The sequence below is a fragment of the Chiroxiphia lanceolata genome, chromosome 31 (assembly GCF_009829145.1).
Source record: "Chiroxiphia lanceolata isolate bChiLan1 chromosome 31, bChiLan1.pri, whole genome shotgun sequence".
Taxonomy (NCBI): domain Eukaryota; kingdom Metazoa; phylum Chordata; class Aves; order Passeriformes; family Pipridae; genus Chiroxiphia; species Chiroxiphia lanceolata.
The window spans coordinates 292,432-308,086 of record NC_045667.1 but is presented as its reverse complement, the minus strand read 5'-3'; the positions used below and the strand labels follow the sequence as shown (position 1 = coordinate 308,086).

General features: G+C 67.5%; 2 protein-coding genes across 2 annotated transcripts; both read left to right on the top strand.

Moving 5' to 3' along the window:
* Positions 1–11: 11 nt before the first annotated feature.
* CFP (complement factor properdin) lies at positions 12–12,373 on the top strand. The gene is made up of 21 exons (XM_032713696.1): positions 12–66; positions 554–713; positions 1,993–2,122; positions 2,408–2,600; positions 3,004–3,177; positions 3,703–3,906; positions 4,045–4,156; positions 4,479–4,628; positions 4,752–5,110; positions 5,784–5,850; positions 6,610–6,667; positions 7,324–7,405; positions 7,882–8,033; positions 8,410–8,508; positions 8,857–8,919; positions 9,319–9,504; positions 10,590–10,691; positions 10,791–10,926; positions 11,010–11,053; positions 11,488–12,239; positions 12,298–12,373. The coding sequence occupies exons 1-21, from the start codon at positions 12–14 to the stop codon at positions 12,371–12,373; spliced, it is 3,354 nt and encodes a 1,117-aa protein (XP_032569587.1).
* A 574-nt stretch (positions 12,374–12,947) lies between these two features.
* On the top strand, positions 12,948–15,655 carry UXT (ubiquitously expressed prefoldin like chaperone). The gene is given in 9 exon segments (XM_032713695.1): positions 12,948–13,339; positions 13,629–13,710; positions 14,236–14,300; positions 14,664–14,683; positions 14,686–14,768; positions 14,936–15,111; positions 15,383–15,446; positions 15,528–15,546; positions 15,549–15,655. Coding segments are annotated over 9 exon segments (609 nt in total). The 5' UTR covers positions 12,948–13,271; the 3' UTR covers positions 15,581–15,655.

Sequence of the window (15,655 nt, the reverse complement as noted above, 5' to 3'; positions counted from 1 at the left end):
CACTTCCCCCCATGGCGCCCATGGGCCTGATCCTGCTGCTGCTCTGTGCTGCCCTGGGGCCCAGCGGTACTGGGGGGACTGGGAGGGACTGGGGGCCTGGGAGGGGACTGGGAGGGACTGGGGGCCTGGCCTGGGTGGGGCACTGGAGGGGACTCGGGGGACTGGAGGGGACCAGGGTAACTGGGGGGGACTGGGAGGGCACTGGGAGGAGACTGGGAGGACTGGGAGGAGGGAGTAGGGGCACTTGGGGTACTGGGGTGGACTAGGAGGGCACTGGGGAGACTTAGGTCACTGGGGGGGGGGCTGGGAGGGCACTGGGGACTGGGAGGGCACTGAGAGTGCTGGAGGAGACTGAGGGGATTCTGGAAGCACTGGGGGCCTGGCAGAGGGAGGGGGAAGTGGAGGGTTAAAGGGCGCTGGGGGGCACTGGGAGGGGCTGGGTGTGGCTGGGTGGGGGGTGGGGGATGCTGGGAGCGATGCTGGGCAGTACTGGGAACACTGGGGAGCATTTCCTCCAGTGACCCTTTGTGACCCCTCATGGTCCTGCCCCCAGCGGCCACACCCGTCTGGTGCTTCGCCCGATTGGAGGAGGCTGAGGGGGGCGAGGCCTGCGTGGAGCTACTGGGCGACGAGCCCGTCCCATTGGCTGACTGCTGCCTCAACCCCGCCTATGGCTACAGGCTCCGCCCCCACGGCAGCTGCCTCTCCTGCCGGTTAGCCCCACCCAAAATGAGCCCTGCCCACAACCAGCACCACCCACAAGTACTCCCACCCACAACAAAGCCCTGCCCACTAAAACCCACACCCACCTGACCCCACTCATCTCCATGGCCACGCCCACAACCCCCTTCTAGCCCCACCGCATTGGATGAGCTCCACTCAAGTGGCCACACCCAGTGCAAAAGCCCCTCCCCCTGTGAGGCCACACCTACACCACTGAAGCTCCACCCACCACCCCCCTCGCTGCTCCCAGCCCCGCCCTCTCATGCCCCGCCTCTCTTGTGCCCCACCCAGAGGACTTTGGGCAGGGCTGGGGGACACCAGGTGGCCTCAGGTGCCACCAGGGGCCGCTGGGGGACACCCAGTGCCACGGGATGACTCCAGGTGACACCAAGTGACCCTGGGTGACTCCAGATGACACCTGATGGCTCCAGATGACACTGAGTGATGCTGAATGACCCCGGGTGACAGTGGGTGACACCAGGTGACACTGGGTGACACTGGGTGACACCAGGTGACACCAGGTGACACTGAATGAGACTGCCGGTGGTACCGTGTGACCCTGGCTGACACCAAATGACACTGGGTGATCCCGTGTGATACCGGGTGACATTGAGTGGTGCTGGGTGACCCCAGGTGACACCCGAGGTGACCCCGGGTGACCTCGGTGACGCCAGGTGATGCTGTGTGACCCTGGGTACCCCATGTCCCCAGACAGGGTGAGTGGGGCCCCTGGGGCCCCTGGAGCAGCTGCTCAGTGACCTGTGGGGAGGGGACCCAGCGGCGGGGACGCAGCCGGAGCTCCGGCGGGGACGATGGGGACAGGAGGGACTGGCAGCTGCAAGCGTGTCACCTGCCCTGCTGCCCAGGTGGGACATGGGGACACATGGGGGGAGGTGTGGGGGATGTGGGGGGGGCATGAAGGACATGGGGAGGACACGGGGGCACATGAAGGGACATGGGGAGGCCATGGGGGAACAATGGGGATATGGGAATTCATAGGGTGACATGAAGACATGGGGGAACATGAGGGATGTGGGGAGACAGAGGGGTCGTGGGTGGATGTGGGGACACGGGGGGGGACACAGAGGGACACATGGAGGACACGGGGGATATAGGGGATATTGGAGCAATATGAGGAGACATGGGGACATTGGGGGGACATAAGGGACACGTGGAGGATGTGGGGAACGGAGGACGTGGAGTGACCCGTTGGTTGTCCCCAGAGCCGGGGGGCTGGAGCCCTGGTCACCGTGGGGCAGCTGCTCCGTGACGTGTGCGCTGGGGGTTTGAGAGGCGCAGCGGAGCTGCACCAACCCCCCCCCTGTCTGCGGGGGCAGCTGTGGCCCGGGGGCCAACGAGGAGACCCGGGAGTGCCAGGGCAGGACCCCGACCTGTCCCGGTGAGGGGAGGACGAGGGGCACGGGAGAGGGGGTGGGGAGGGTTTGGAGGAGAGGGAGCGGCAGCAGGTGGGGGAGGAGAAGGGGAGGGGATGAAGCGAGGCAGATTTTGGGGGGAGGGAGGGGGGGAGGGGGTTGGAGTGGAGTGGGATAAGGAGGGGGAGGGGTGGGAGGAGGTGGAGGAAGGGCAGAAGGGGTAGCAGTGGGAGGCAGGGGGGTGGACAGGCCGGGGGTGGGGGAGACGTGTGAGGGTGTGGGGGATGGGACTGAGCCCCGCCCCCTCGCAGTGGGCGGGGCCTGGGGCCCGTGGGGCCCGTGGGGCGGCTGCTCTGGCACGTGCTGGGGGGCGGGGCCGAAGCCGAGGCGGAAGCCGCAAGCGCCACTGTGATTCGCCGCCGCCTTCGACGGACCCGCCTGGGGCCCCGTGTGCCGGGAGTGCCACCGACAGCCAGGAGTGCCCGGGGCTGCAGCCCTGCCCCGGTGAGACCCCTGGCACCCCCGAACTGCCCTGGGACAGCCAGGGCACATGAGACCCCCAAGAACCCCCCGGCACCCCGAACTGCCCTGGGACAGCCAGGGCACATGGGACCCCTCAGGATCACCCCGGGACCCCTGAACTATCCTGAGACATCCCCGACACCCAGGACCCCCAGGATGCCCTAGGGAGCCCTGAACTCCCCTGAACTCCCCTGGAACATCCCGGACCCACAGGACCCCCAAGACGCCCTCATGAACCCCAGGAGCCCCTGGAACCCCCAAAACTCCCCTGGGACATCCTGGACCCCCCCACACCCTTGGGACCCCCAGGCCCCCCCCCCCCCCAGTGGCCCCCCGCGAGGGGGGCGTGGCCGGACGGCCCTGACCCCACCCCTTCCTCCCGCAGTGGACGGCGCGTGGGGGGCGTGGTCAGCGGCCACGCCCTGCCCGGTCACGTGCGGGCTGGGTGGTGTCACGTTGCGCCGCGCGTGCGACGCCCCTCCCCCCCAGCACGGCGGCCGCGCCTGCGCAGGAAAAGACACCCGGCGGGGGGTCTGCGGGCCCGTCGGGGCCTGCCCGGGTGCGGGGCGGGGCTTTTGGGGCGGGGCCAATGGGGGCGGGGCTTCGAGGGCGGGGTGTCTGAGGGTGGGCTTTGTTTTGAAGGGGCGGGGTCTGTGAGAGTGGGGCTCTGGAGGGGCGGAGCTTCAAGGGGATGGGTTTTGGAGGGGTGAGGCTGGAGATGGGTGTGGATTTGGAAGGGCGTGGCTTTGGGGGGGGGTTGGAGGGGGCGGGGCCCGGGCAGGCACCGCTGCTCGGCTCTGGTTGAGGGGGCGGGGCTCCAGCGGGGAGGGGCGTGGCCTGGGGAAATGTGACATGGGGCGGGGCAAGTCCTGGGGCGGGGCTTGGCCTTCAGGGGCGGGGCTCGAAGAGGAGATGGGGGGGGGGGCCCCCCAACCCACTGCCATGGGGCACCCTCAGGGCACCACGGGTCCCCTCCCCTTTGCTGTGGGGCACCCACCCCACCCCCCGTTCCCTGCCCACGATGCCCCTCCACGTGGGTCAGGACGAGGCCCCCCGGCCCCGCTGACCCCCCCGTGCCCCTCAGAGGTGCTGCACTGGGGGCCGTGGGGCCCCTGGAGCCCCTGCACCCGCCCGCTCTGGGAGTCCATCGCCTGCAAGAGCACGGTGGGGCAGCAGCGGCGCACCCGGGCGTGTGTGGGGCACGGCCAGGGGGGGCCCTCGTGCCCCGCCGGGGAGGGGCTCGGCACCATCCACGTCCGTGCCTGCTACAACATCCAGAACTGCCTCCGTGAGTGACCCCCGCCCCCCGGGGCCACCCCAGAGCTGCCCCGGAGCCGTCTCACAGGGCTCGTTCGGAGCTCTAGAGCTGCCCCAGAGCCGCCCCATAGTGCGGGGGGTGGGGGGTGACGCTGCCCTGTGCCCCCAGTGCGTGGGAACTGGTCAGACTGGAGCCCCTGGGGGCTCTGCACCCCCCCGTGTGGGACCAACCCCACGCGGAGCCGCAGCCGGGAGTGTCGGGCCACCTACCCCTCCTACAAGTGCGTGAGGGGCTGGGGGGGGCTGGGGGAGCTTTATGGGACTGGGCCAGGGGGACTTTATAAGGCCTCTGTGGGGTCAGGAGGGCTCTGTGTACTGGGGGCGTCTCTATGGGGTGTCTGTGGGGTCTCTGGGGGGTCTCTTTGGGAGCTCTAGGGGACCTCTGTGGGGTTTCTTTGGGGGTCTTTATAGGGTCCCTATGGGGTCTCTTCGAGGTCTCTATGGAGGTTCTTTGGGGTCCCTGTGGGGTCTCTCTGGGCTGTCTGGGGTCCCTGTGGGGTGTCTGTGAGGCCGTGGGGCCCGGGCTGACGGTGTCCCCCGCAGGCTGACGGTGACAAACGTGGGCAGCAGCGGGAGCAGGAATGTGACGTTCTGGGGGACGCCGAGGCCGCTTTGCGAGCCCCTGTTGGGGCAGAAGCTGCGCCTGGAGGAGACCCGGCCCTGCCTGCACGTCCTGCCCTGCCCCCCCCGACGGTCAGCGGGGGGAGGGGGGGTCCCCTGGGGGAGGGGCAGAACATGTGGGTCCCTTGGGGGGAGGGGGGTAGTCCTCGGATTCGAGGTCCCCCATTTACCCCCTGCCCCCCTCCCGCCCCCCAGAGGAATGAGACTCCCGGTGACCTCGTGGGACGCTCCTCGGACCCCAAACTCGCCTGGATTTCCCCCGAAACGCGCTTGGCTCCTCCCCCCGACCGTTCCCCCTAATAAAGACCCGGCACTGAAGCGGCCCCCGAGGGCCTGGGGGGGTGTGGGGGAGCGAAATCCCGAGGGGAGGGGAGGAGGGGGGTCCCGGGGAGGGGCAGCCTCGGGGGGGAGAAGGGGCGGCCCAGGGGTTCTTTTTTCGGGTGTCCCTGCCCGCGATGACGTAACCGGCCACACCTCGCAAGTCCCCGCCCCTTCCCTCTGCAGAGCCGGGGGCGGGACTGATGATGATGTCACCACGAGACCACGCCCACTCAGTGTGTTTTGGATTGGGAAGGGCGGGGCGGGGGCGGGGCCGGATGTGAGCGCGCGGGGGCGGGGCGGGGCGGGGCCGCCCGGGGATGCTTTAGGGGGCTCATCCTGCAGGGGGGTCATTCCAGAGGGTCCCACAGGGCCCCCCCGGCCCCCCCCGGGCCGCCCCCCCCCCTCCCGATCCCTTACAGCCCCATCCCCTGCAGCCCCCCTTCTCCCATAGCCCCCCATCCCTTACAGCGCCCCATCCCCTGTAGCCCCCTCATATCCCTGTAGCTCCCCAAGCCCTATAGCTCCCGATCCCCCTATAGGCCATCCCTACAGCCCCCCATCCCCTATAGGGCCCGGCCATAGGGCCGCTGTCCCCAACCACTCCAGCTCCCTCCCCCGATTGAGCAGCTTTTCCCGGGGTCCCTTCCCCTCCATAGACCCCATCCCCTATAGATCCCCCCCCAACAGATACTTCCTATAGGGCGGCCCGACCCTCTCCCCCAGCTCTCCCTCCCCCACAGTCCACCTTCTTATAGGGGATCCTGCCCTCACATCGCCCCCGTATCCCTGAATCCTGCCGGGCCCCACAGCCCTGACCCTATAGGGTGACCCCCCCCCACAGCCCTGACCCTATAGGGTGACCCCCCCAGCCCTGACCCCCCCAGCCCTGACCCCCCCGACCCTTAGAGCTGCCCATAGCGGGGTCCCACCAGCCCCCTCGGGTGTCTCGGGACCCCTTCGGAGGCACCTATAGGTGACGCCCCCCCATGACCGGACCCTATAGGGTGCCCCCCCCATCTATAGGGTGCCCCCCCCATCTATAGGGTGACTCCCCCAGCCCCTTAGCGCCCCCCAGCGGCGGGATGGAGTTCCTGCGGCGCCGTCTCTCTGACGGGAATTTCCTGGCGGGGGGGGGGCGGGGACCCCCCCGGGGCGGGGCCGGGGGCGGGGGGGGGGGCCTGGAGTGGGGTCGGCGGGGAGACCCCCCCGGAGCACCGCTTTGGCCCCGCTGCTGCTCGTCATTGCCCCCCCTGGCACCGACTGGTAGGTATTGGGACCCCCTCTGGGACCCCCAACCCCCCCTTCCCCCGGGGAACCCCCCGTCACCTCTGGGACCCCCAGCACCCCTCCCGTGGAACCCCCCGATTACCTGGGGGACCTCAACCCCCTCCCCACCGGGGAACATTTTGGGGGGATGGTCAGTTTGGGGTGGTCACATTTGGTGGGGGGTCAAGTTTGGGGGGCAGATTTAGGGTCTCGTATTGAGGGGGCTGGTATGGGGGTCAGTTTGGGGTGGGGAGATTTGGGGGGTCACATTAACGGGGGGTCAGTATGGGAGGGGGCACTTTGGGGGGGGTCATTTGAGGGTGCAGATTTGGGGAGGTTCAGATTTGTGGGGACACTTGGGGGTGTCTTTTCGGGGGGGGGTTGGTTGGAGAGGGGACCCTGGGGGGGCATTTTGAGGCCCCCAAACCCTCCAGTTTTGGGTTTTTGCACCCTCTGACCCCCCCAGGGTGAAGCTCTTCAGGGGTAAATCGGTCCATGGGGATGTGGAGCTGCGAGTGGAGCAGGTGAGTTTGGGGGCCCTCCCCACTTTTGGATAACCCCTAAAAATTCGGGGTCTCTCAATCCTTTGGGCTCTCCCTCAGATTTCTGGGACCTGCCCATAGAGTTTCATGTACCAGTTTGGGGGTTCAGACAGGTTGGAGGGTGCCCCCAGGGAGGTTTTTGGGGGGCTCTGGGGGACTTGGCATCCCTATGGATTTTTGGGTCCCCTCCTAATTATTGGGATGCTCTAACCCCCCCCCATTCTTGACTCAGTCTGGGGGTCAGAAAGGTTCAGGGAGAGTTTAGAGGCCCTGAGAGATACTGAGGAGTCTTTTGGGGGATTTTGGGGTGCCCTTAAACTCCTTTCCTATACCTCAGTTTGAAGGTTTTGGGGGGTCTTGGGGTCCTGCTGGATTTTGAGGTTCCCCCCTTGAATTTCAGGTGCCCCTAAACCTCCTATTCCTCAATCCAGTTTGGGTGGTTCAGGACAGGTTTGGGGGGTCTCCCTAGATTTTGAGGTCTCCCATGTGAGATTTTGGGTCCCCCCTGAATTTTGAGGGTGTATCTGAATCCTCTTTTCTCGACCCAATTTGAGGCTTCAGGCAGGTTTGGGGTGGGGGGGTGTTCAGGGGTCCCAGGGAGGCTTTGGGGTCCCCCCTGGATTTTTGGGGTTCCCCAGGCCCAGTTCTCGGAGCTCTCCTGGCTGCCTCCACCCCACGGAGCCCTGAGTGTCACCATCGACTCCCCCGGGGGGGCACCAGGTGGGATTTGGGGACCCCCCTCCCCCATTCAGGGGCTGAAATTGTGTACTGGGGCTATGGGAGGGGGGAAGGCAGTTTGGGGAGGCTGGGGAGGTCTTGGGGGGCACTAGGTGGGAATCTGGGCTGTGGGGAGGATTTTGGGGGCCCGGGGGTTGTTTTTGAGGAGCCACAGGTGGAGTTTGAGGGACAGGGCAGAATTTGGGTGCAGGGGAAGTTTAGGGGTTTGGGTGCAGAGTTGGATGTTGGGGTGTGGGAGAGGGTTGTTGACACCGGGGTTAGGGGGAACAAAGTGGATTTTGGGGTGAATTTGGTTATTGGGGGGTGGGGGTGAATTTTTGGGTTCCGGGTGTCGTTTTTGGGGATGGGGAGTCGAATTCGGGGTGTGGGGTCGGGCCTTGGGGTGGAGGGAGGGATTCTGGGGTGGGATTTTGGGGTGGGCGGGGGCTCTGGGGCCCCCCTGACCCCCTCCCCCCCAGGCGGGTGCGCCCTGACTTTGTGCTGGTTCGAGAACCCCCCGAGGGGGGGGCCGGGACGCCCCTCGGCGGCTGCTGGTGGGCTGCACCTGGGGGGGGTCCCCAGCACCGACCCCCTCCCCGCCCTGTACGGCTTCGCCCACCCCCCCTGCCTGGTGTGTGGGGCACTGGGGGGTGCACTGGGGGGTGGGAAGGACTGGGGGACTGGGAGGGACGGAGAGGGACACTGGAGGGCACTGGGGCGGGACTGGGAGGTACTGGGACGGCATCTGGGGGAACCGGGAGGGACTGGGAGGTGATTGGAACAGACTGGGAGCTGCTGGGAGGGGACTGGGAGGGACTGTGGGGGACTGGGGAAGGAGTGAGGGGCACTGGGGAGCACTGGGGTGGACTGGGAGGTGACTGGGATGACTGGGAGGAGGGAGACTGGGGCTGAGAGAGATGGAGAGTGTACTGGGAGGCACTGGGAGGGATAATCGGGCAGACTGGGAGCATTGGGCGGGGTGGTTGCACACCCCCTGACACTCCCAGTGCTCCCAGTTTGCCCAGTTGGCTCGGCTGCAGCGGGAACTGGGCCCCGAGGCCTTTCCTCTGGTCCCACAGCGCTTCTGCAACCACCCCCGTGGACTGGTGAGCAATGGGAGGGGACTGGGAGCATTGGGATGGACTGGGAGGGGTGGGGAGGGGACTGGGAGTACTGGGATCTATCTTCGGGCAAGTGGGGGTGTCACTGGTGTGTCACTGGTGTGTCACTGGTGTGTCACTGGTCTCACTGGTGTGTTACTGGTCTCACTGGTGTCACTGATGTCTCTGGTGTGTTACTGGTGTCACTGGTGTGTCACTGGTGTGTCACTGGTGTGTCACTGGTCTCACTGGTGTCACTGGTGTGTCACTGGTGTGTCACTGGTGTGTCATTGGTGTCTCTGGTGTCACTGGTGTGTCACTGGTGTCACTGGTGTCACTGGTATCTGTCCCCAGCTGACTGCCCCGACCTTCCCCATGACGGTGACTCTCAGCCCCGCCCCCGCTGGGGTGGGCCAGGTGAGGCCCCGCCCCTTCCCCTCAAAGCCCCACCCCTCCTCAAGCCCTGCCCTGTCCCGAGGGTGTGGCCAGGGCAGGGCCCACAGTGGGCAGGGCCGGGGTGTCCCAGCTGGGGATGTGGACCAATGGGGGGTGTGTGGCTTGGGGGTGGGGGTACAAGTGGGCGTGGCTTAGCGTTGTCCCCGCCCCCAGAGGCAGAAGGGAGGGGGATCGATGGGTGGGCTCACAGGAGAGGCCCTTTTTGGGTGTGCCCAAATGGGGTGTGGCCCTGTGGGGTGGCTCATCCACGTCCCTGCCCCAAGATGAGAAGCTGATCCCTTTGGGAGGGCTGAGGGGCTCACGGGGGCGGTCCCGGTGGGCGTGGCCAGGGGGTGGGGCGTGTGTGACGTGTCCCCCCAGGTGCGCGTGGGGACGCCGCAGGTGCTGGGGGCGGTGGCGGCCGCCATGGGCGGGGCCCGGGCCGGGGCCCTGGTGCAGGGGGCCCCGCGGGGACCCAGCGGCTGCGGGTGCAGCGCATCGGGGACGAGTACCGGGCTCTGCGGTGAGGGCGGGGCACGGGGGCGGGGCGGGGGGCGGGGCTTGGAGGTACAGGGTCCTGTGTGGGGTGGGGCTGAGGGGTGGAGCCAGGCCTTGTGGGCGGGGACTGGGGTACAGGCCTCTGTGGTGATGGGTGGGGCTTGGACCTGGAGGAGGGGCTTGGACCTGGGGTGGGGCCTGGGCCTTGGGGCGGGGCTTGGAGGTACAGGGTCCTGTGGTGGGGGAGGGGCCACGGAGGGGGCCTCGGTGTGGAGCAAGATTTGGGGGGTGGGGTCGGGTGATGGCCTGGGGGTGTGGCTTGGCTTAGGGCGTGGCTTAGGGTACCTGCCCAGTGGTGAGGAGTAGGGCCCAGGTCAGGGTGGGGTCAGGCTTTGGGGGTATTGGGCACTCTCATGAGGGGGGGCCTCCGCGGGGGGGGGGGGGCTTGGGGTACAGAACCTGGGGGGGCCTGTGGGGGTGTGAGGGAACTGGGGAACTGGGGGGGTAACAGAGGCCATGGGGCCTTTGAGGCCCTCCCTGACACTTGTGCCCCCCTTTCCACAACCCAGGTGGTCTCTGGGGGCCGCAGATGCTGCCGGGGAGGGGCCTCACGTGGAACCAGTTGCCCTCAGCCCTCGGTGAGTGTGGGGGCGGGGCCTGACCCATGAGGGGCGGGGCTTGTCTCTGAGGGGCGGGTTCTCAGAGTGCTGAGGGGGGTCGAATGCCTGGGTGGGCTGTGGGAGGGGGTGTGGCTACAGAAGGGCAGGGAGACAGAACAGGGAGGGACTGTGTGGAGGAGGCGGGGCTATGCAAAAAGAGGTGGGGCTACATAGAAGGGTGGAGCCATGGGAAGGGGTGGGGCCATAGGAAACAGGGCCATGAGGGTGGGAAGGGGCGGGGCATTGGAGGTGTGGCCATTGGGAAAGGGTGTGGCTTTCATAAGGGGCGTGGCTCTGCTTGGGGGAGGGGCTACATCAAGGAGTTGGGGCTGGGGGCGTGGCTCTGTGGGCAGGGCTTTGGAGAAGGAGCTTCAGGCGAGGGTGCAATAATACCCAAGGGGGGTGTCCCTGTGCTCAGGGAAGCGTGCCCAGGGTTAGTGGGCGTGACTCCAGTCTCTGGGCATGGCCATCTGAGCCCCTCCCCCTGCCTTGCAGGCACCGGGGGTGGTGGATGCCTGCGCTGGCCTCTTTGGGGGCGTCGACATCTGCGGCGTGGAGGCTCTGCGGGGCCCCGACGGGCAGGAGCACATCGTGCAGGTACCTCCACACCTGGGGTCTCCCTGGCACCGGGGGCCCTCCCAAACCCCTGGGGGACCCCCTGGGCACCTGGGTCACTCCTGGGGCCCTCCCCTCCAGGTTCTGGGCTCGTGGCTGCCACTGGTGGCCGGGGGCGGCCGAGGATCGGGCCCGGATCGTGGAGCTGGTGCTGGCGCGGATGAGAGAGGAGCTGCCATGCCCCCGGAGCCCCTCCCCTTCCCGGCCACGCCTACAGGTAACTCCCCCTCCCCCCACAGTCCCCCAGAACCATCCTGAGCCCCCCAAGTCTTAAACCTGCCCTTCCTTTCTGCCCCGCAGACATCAGTGACATCGGGGTCCCCCCGGCCAGGGACCCCCCCACAGCAACGGCCCCAACCACAGGGTGAGTGAACCCACAAAACTGAGACCCCTCCTTACCTACTTAATCCTGGGACAACCCAGAAACTAAGGAAACTCCATAATTTGTGGATCTGTGGGGCCTCCCAAGAATGTGACAATCCCCCTCAAAACCTGACCTCCCCTAAAGTGGGACCCACAAAAATACTGGGACCAGGCCCTGAAATTTGGGTGTAACCCCAAGTCCTGGGAATCCCCAAAGCAGGGACCAAGAAAACCCTTCAGACACCCAAAATCTGGGACCCCACCCTGCTGAGACATCCCCCCAAATCTGCTCCCAAACCTGCCCTTCCATCCAATGCTTGGACAGAGCTGGATGCAAATTTGGGGGATTCCACCCAAAATGGGCTCCTTTGCCTCCCCCTAACTGGCCCTCTCAGGTGTCTCTCTTCCCCCACAGGGGCGCCACCGCTGTCTGGCCCCGCCCAGCCCCGCCCACCACCGCAAGGGCAGCCTCGCCCCCCGCTGGGTGGAGCTTCACCACGCCCCGCCCATCCCAGCACCACCCCACCACTCCCGCTCAGCCCCGCCCACCTGGTCCACAGCCTCGCCCCCAAACTCCACCCACATCCCCCCAGACACGCCCACAAGCACCCCCTACCTCCCCTCAGCCCCGCCCCCAAACCCCACCCACCTCCCCACAGCCGCACCCGCAAGCCCCGCCCTCCACCGTCCAACCCCGCCCTCCACTCTCTCCATCTGTGCCTCAGCCCGCCCCCCCACCCCCAGCCCCGCCCACAAGCCCCACCAACCTCCCCGCAGCCACGCCCCCAAGCCCCACCGACTGCACAGCCTCGCCCTCAGGCCCCGCCCACCACCCCACAGCCCCGCCCACCAGGCCCAGCCACATCTCCCCAACCGAGGCCCAAAGCTCCGCCCACTTCCCCACAGCCCCGCCCACCAGGCCCAGCCCCGGCCCCCCAGCCACGGCCCCAAGCCCCGCCCCCCACTGCCCAGCCCCGCCTCTCCAGATCCCCCTCAGTGCCCCAGCCCCGCCCCCAAGGCCCACTCCCCGCTGCCCAGCCCCGCCCCCCAGGCCCGCAGACCCCGCCCACCACTAGGCAGCCCCGACCACAGGCTCCACCCCTCGCCCCCAAACCGGCCCTGGCCCCCAAACCGGGCGGAGCCCCTCCCCCAAGGTAAGTCGGAGGGGTGCGGTGGGAGGGGGCGGGGCCCGACCCCGGGCCCCCTGACCCCGCCCCCTCTGCAGCCCCGCCCCCGAGCAGGGCCCCCCCGAGAGCCTGCGGGCGCTGCGGCAGAGCTTCGCCAGCCTCTTCACCGACTGAGGGCCGCCACCCCCAGCCCACCCGGGGTCCTGGCTCTGGGACCCCCAAACACAGGGGTGCTCAGGCACCTGGGACCATGAAACGCCCCCTGGGTGGATCCCGGGAGCCTCGAGAATCCATCGGGGAGCCCCAGGAACCCCTCAAATGCACCCGGGGGTGCCCAGGTTTCTGGGACCCCCTGAACCCACCCGGGGGGGACTCAGGCACCAAGCCCTCCCCTCCCATTTTCTGCGCACCCCCAAGTCCCCCCCCCAAGAGCCTGGGGGGTCCGTCATTGTGTGCTCGTGACACTGTGTGTGAGCCCCGCCCCCGCCCCCGCTTCGCCCCGCCCCCGCTTCGCCCCGCCCCCGCTTCGCCCCGCCCCTTTCGCTGCTGTGTTTTGGGAGGGGCAATAAAGTCCTGGAGCTGCTTCCGCTGTGTCTCTGCCGGGGAAGGGGGCCCCCGAGGCAGGGAGGGCTCACGGACTCTCTGGAGCTGAGGGTGGCACCTAAAGATCGGCGGGGGGCCACGCGAGTACAATGTACAGACCCCGGGCAGGGGGCTATAGACCCCCCCAGAACTGGGTGATGTTGGGCCTGGGGGCCCGTAGACCGGGGGAGGGGGGTGGAACCGGGAGTGGAGCGTAGACCCTACAGACCCCCATTGCTCTGGGGGGGGGGCTCCGTGCCCTGGAGAGTCCGGGGCCGTTATGGCCTCTGCAGAGGCGGGGGAGTCCCGACAGGCCCAGCCTGGGGAATGTCGCGACATGAGTCCCGATAAGCCCAGGGGAAAGAAAGGCGGCTGGACCTCCCACCCGCCAGGGGGCGCTCCAGGCACTAGGCAGCGGCGCGACGCGCGGCGATGACGCAGTCCGGCTCCGCCCCGCGCCGCGTCTGTCGGCGATGACGTCAGGGCGGCGATGGCGGCGGCGGAGAAGACGCAGCGCTACGAGGCCTTCGTGAGCGACGTCCTGCAGCGCGACCTGCGGTCAGTGACGTCACACCCCGCCCCGGGCCCCGCCCCGGCCTCTGCCCGCGCCCACTCCCCCCGCCCCGTCCCCACAGGCCGCTCAGGTCCAGTCCCCGCGGCCTGGCCACGCCCCCTTCCCACCCCGCGTTATTCAATGACCACGCCTATAAACAGCACCGAGGCCCCGCCCCCGCTCCAACCCCGCCCCCTCCGCTGACCCCCCCTCTCGACGAGCCCCGCCCCATTGCTGCCCCGATGCCCCACCCCCGCGCCGAGGCCCCGCCCTGTCCAACAGCGCCCCCCGCAGGCGCGTGCAGGAGCAGCGCGACGCCGTGTTCGAGCAGCAGGCGCAGGTGCTGCAGCTCCGCTCCGCCCTCTCCCGCCTACAGGTGGGTGGGGCCTGGAGGCGGGGCCTGGGGGGCGGGGCCTGGGGGATAGTGGGGGCTGGGGGGGAGGGAGTGCAAGTTTTTGGGGGGCACTGGGGGCATTGTTTTGGGCCCCGGGGTGGCACTGGAGGGGTTGGGGGTCTTGAGGGGGCAGCTGGGGACCCTGCGGGGCACTGAGGATCTCATGGGGGGGATTTGGGGGATATTTGGGGGTATGTGGGTTGTTTGGGCATGTTTGAAGGTAGTTGGGGGTATTTGGGGGTCCCTGGGGAGATTAGGGGTTATTTGAAGGCTATTTGAAGGCATTATATTGGGGGATCTGGGGTATTTGAGGGTTCCTGGGGGGATTTGGGGGTCCCTGAAGTGGGATTGGAGGTCCCTGGTGTGTTTGGGGTGCCTGAGTTGCACTGGAGGGAATCTGGGTGATTTGGGGTCCTGGGGAGTGTTTCAGGTTCCTGAAGGAGGGTTGGGGGTCCCTGGGGTGGCTGGGGGTCCCTATGTTGCATTGGGGGGTTTGGGGGTCCCCAGGAAGCCACCGCCCCCCTGCGCACCCAGGTCGACCTCGGCTGCAACTTCTTCGTTACTGCAGAAGTGTGAGTTGGAGGGGATCCCAAAAACCCCCTGAGTGACCCAACCCCACCCCCAGGGTTACCATGGGATGCTTCGGGATCCCAACCTCCCCCTGGGACCTGCAGAGGAATCCAGGACTCCCCTGGGACCCTCGTATTCCCCCTGAGACACCCTCAATCCCCAGAGATCCCAAAGCCTGGTGGGATTTCCCCAGGGACCCCAAAACCACCCAGGGAATCCCCCTGGGAGCCCACTGGGAATCTCTTGGAATTCCATAACTTCCTCTGGACAGCCCCTGTGACCCCCGTGGGCCTCTACAACCCCTGTGGCACTCCATAAACCCTCCAAGGACCCCCATAGCTCCCCAAACCTCCCTTTTCCCCCAGCCCGGACCCGCAGCGTGTGTTTGGGCCCTGGGCTACGGGTTCTACGCAGAGCTGACGCTGCCCGAGGCCCTTCGGCACCTGAGCGCCGCAGCCGCCTCCTGCAGCGTGAGACCCCCCGGACATGGGCTGGGCACACCCCGGGACACAGCCCTAGGCCTTGGGCCCTGGACACACCCCCCAAAACACCTCTGGGCCCTGGACACACCCTCTGGACACACCCTAGACACACCCTCTGAACACTTGCCACACCCCAGCCTTGGCCATGCCCCCAGTTAGGCCACGCCCCCCAGCAGGTGGCTCTTGACACTCCATACCTGGCTGTTGGGTGGTTACAGAAGGTTCACAAACCTCTCCCCTACTTTGCCAAGACTCTACCCATACTCCTGTCAAAGACCACGCCCTCTCAGCATGCCCCGCCCCCTGTCCCAGCTGCCTGGGGATGGGTGGGGTGGGAGGGGCAGTGCTCATCCCAATAAGCCCCACCCCTTCCTGGACCACGCCTGCTTCGGGATACACCCCCTTTGCCCACAGCTGTGGCCACAGGAAGCTCCTGGTGGATAAACCACACCCCCTGCAGCCCCGCCCACCCTACCTAGGCCACGCCCCTCACCATAAGAGGAGACCAGGTCTTTGCCCCATGACCAAAAAATGGGGAGTGTGACCCCGCCTCCTCCATGTGGGAGGCTCCACCCCCTGCTGAGGCTCCACCCCTCCCACAGGCTCAGTGACTCCCTGACCCGGGATGGGGCCAAGATCCGGGCGCACATCCGGCTGGTGCTGGAGGTAACACCCCCCGACCCCCTCCTTTCCCCTTGGCCCTGCCCCTCCACCTCCTGACCCCACCCCAATACTCTGCCCCCCCAGGGCCTGCGGGAGCTCCAGGGCTCCAGGATCCCCCTGCCACCTCTGAGCCCTGATGGACACCTGGGCCCTCCTCTCACCTGTGTATCGTGTATGTAAACCTGGAGTAAAGAGCTTTTTGTAACCTTGGA

Bases quoted from the DNA above. Each gene is read 5' to 3' on its own strand.
- CFP (XM_032713696.1), top strand. From the start codon at position 12: ATGGCGCCCATGGGCCTGATCCTGCTGCTGCTCTGTGCTGCCCTGGGG. The intron at 5,851-6,609 runs GTGACGCCCCCC...TGACCCCCCCAG, and splicing joins CCCTTCGGAGGCACCTATAG to GGTGAAGCTCTTCAGGGGTA. The intron at 10,692-10,790 runs GTACCTCCACAC...CCTCCCCTCCAG, and splicing joins GGCAGGAGCACATCGTGCAG to GTTCTGGGCTCGTGGCTGCC.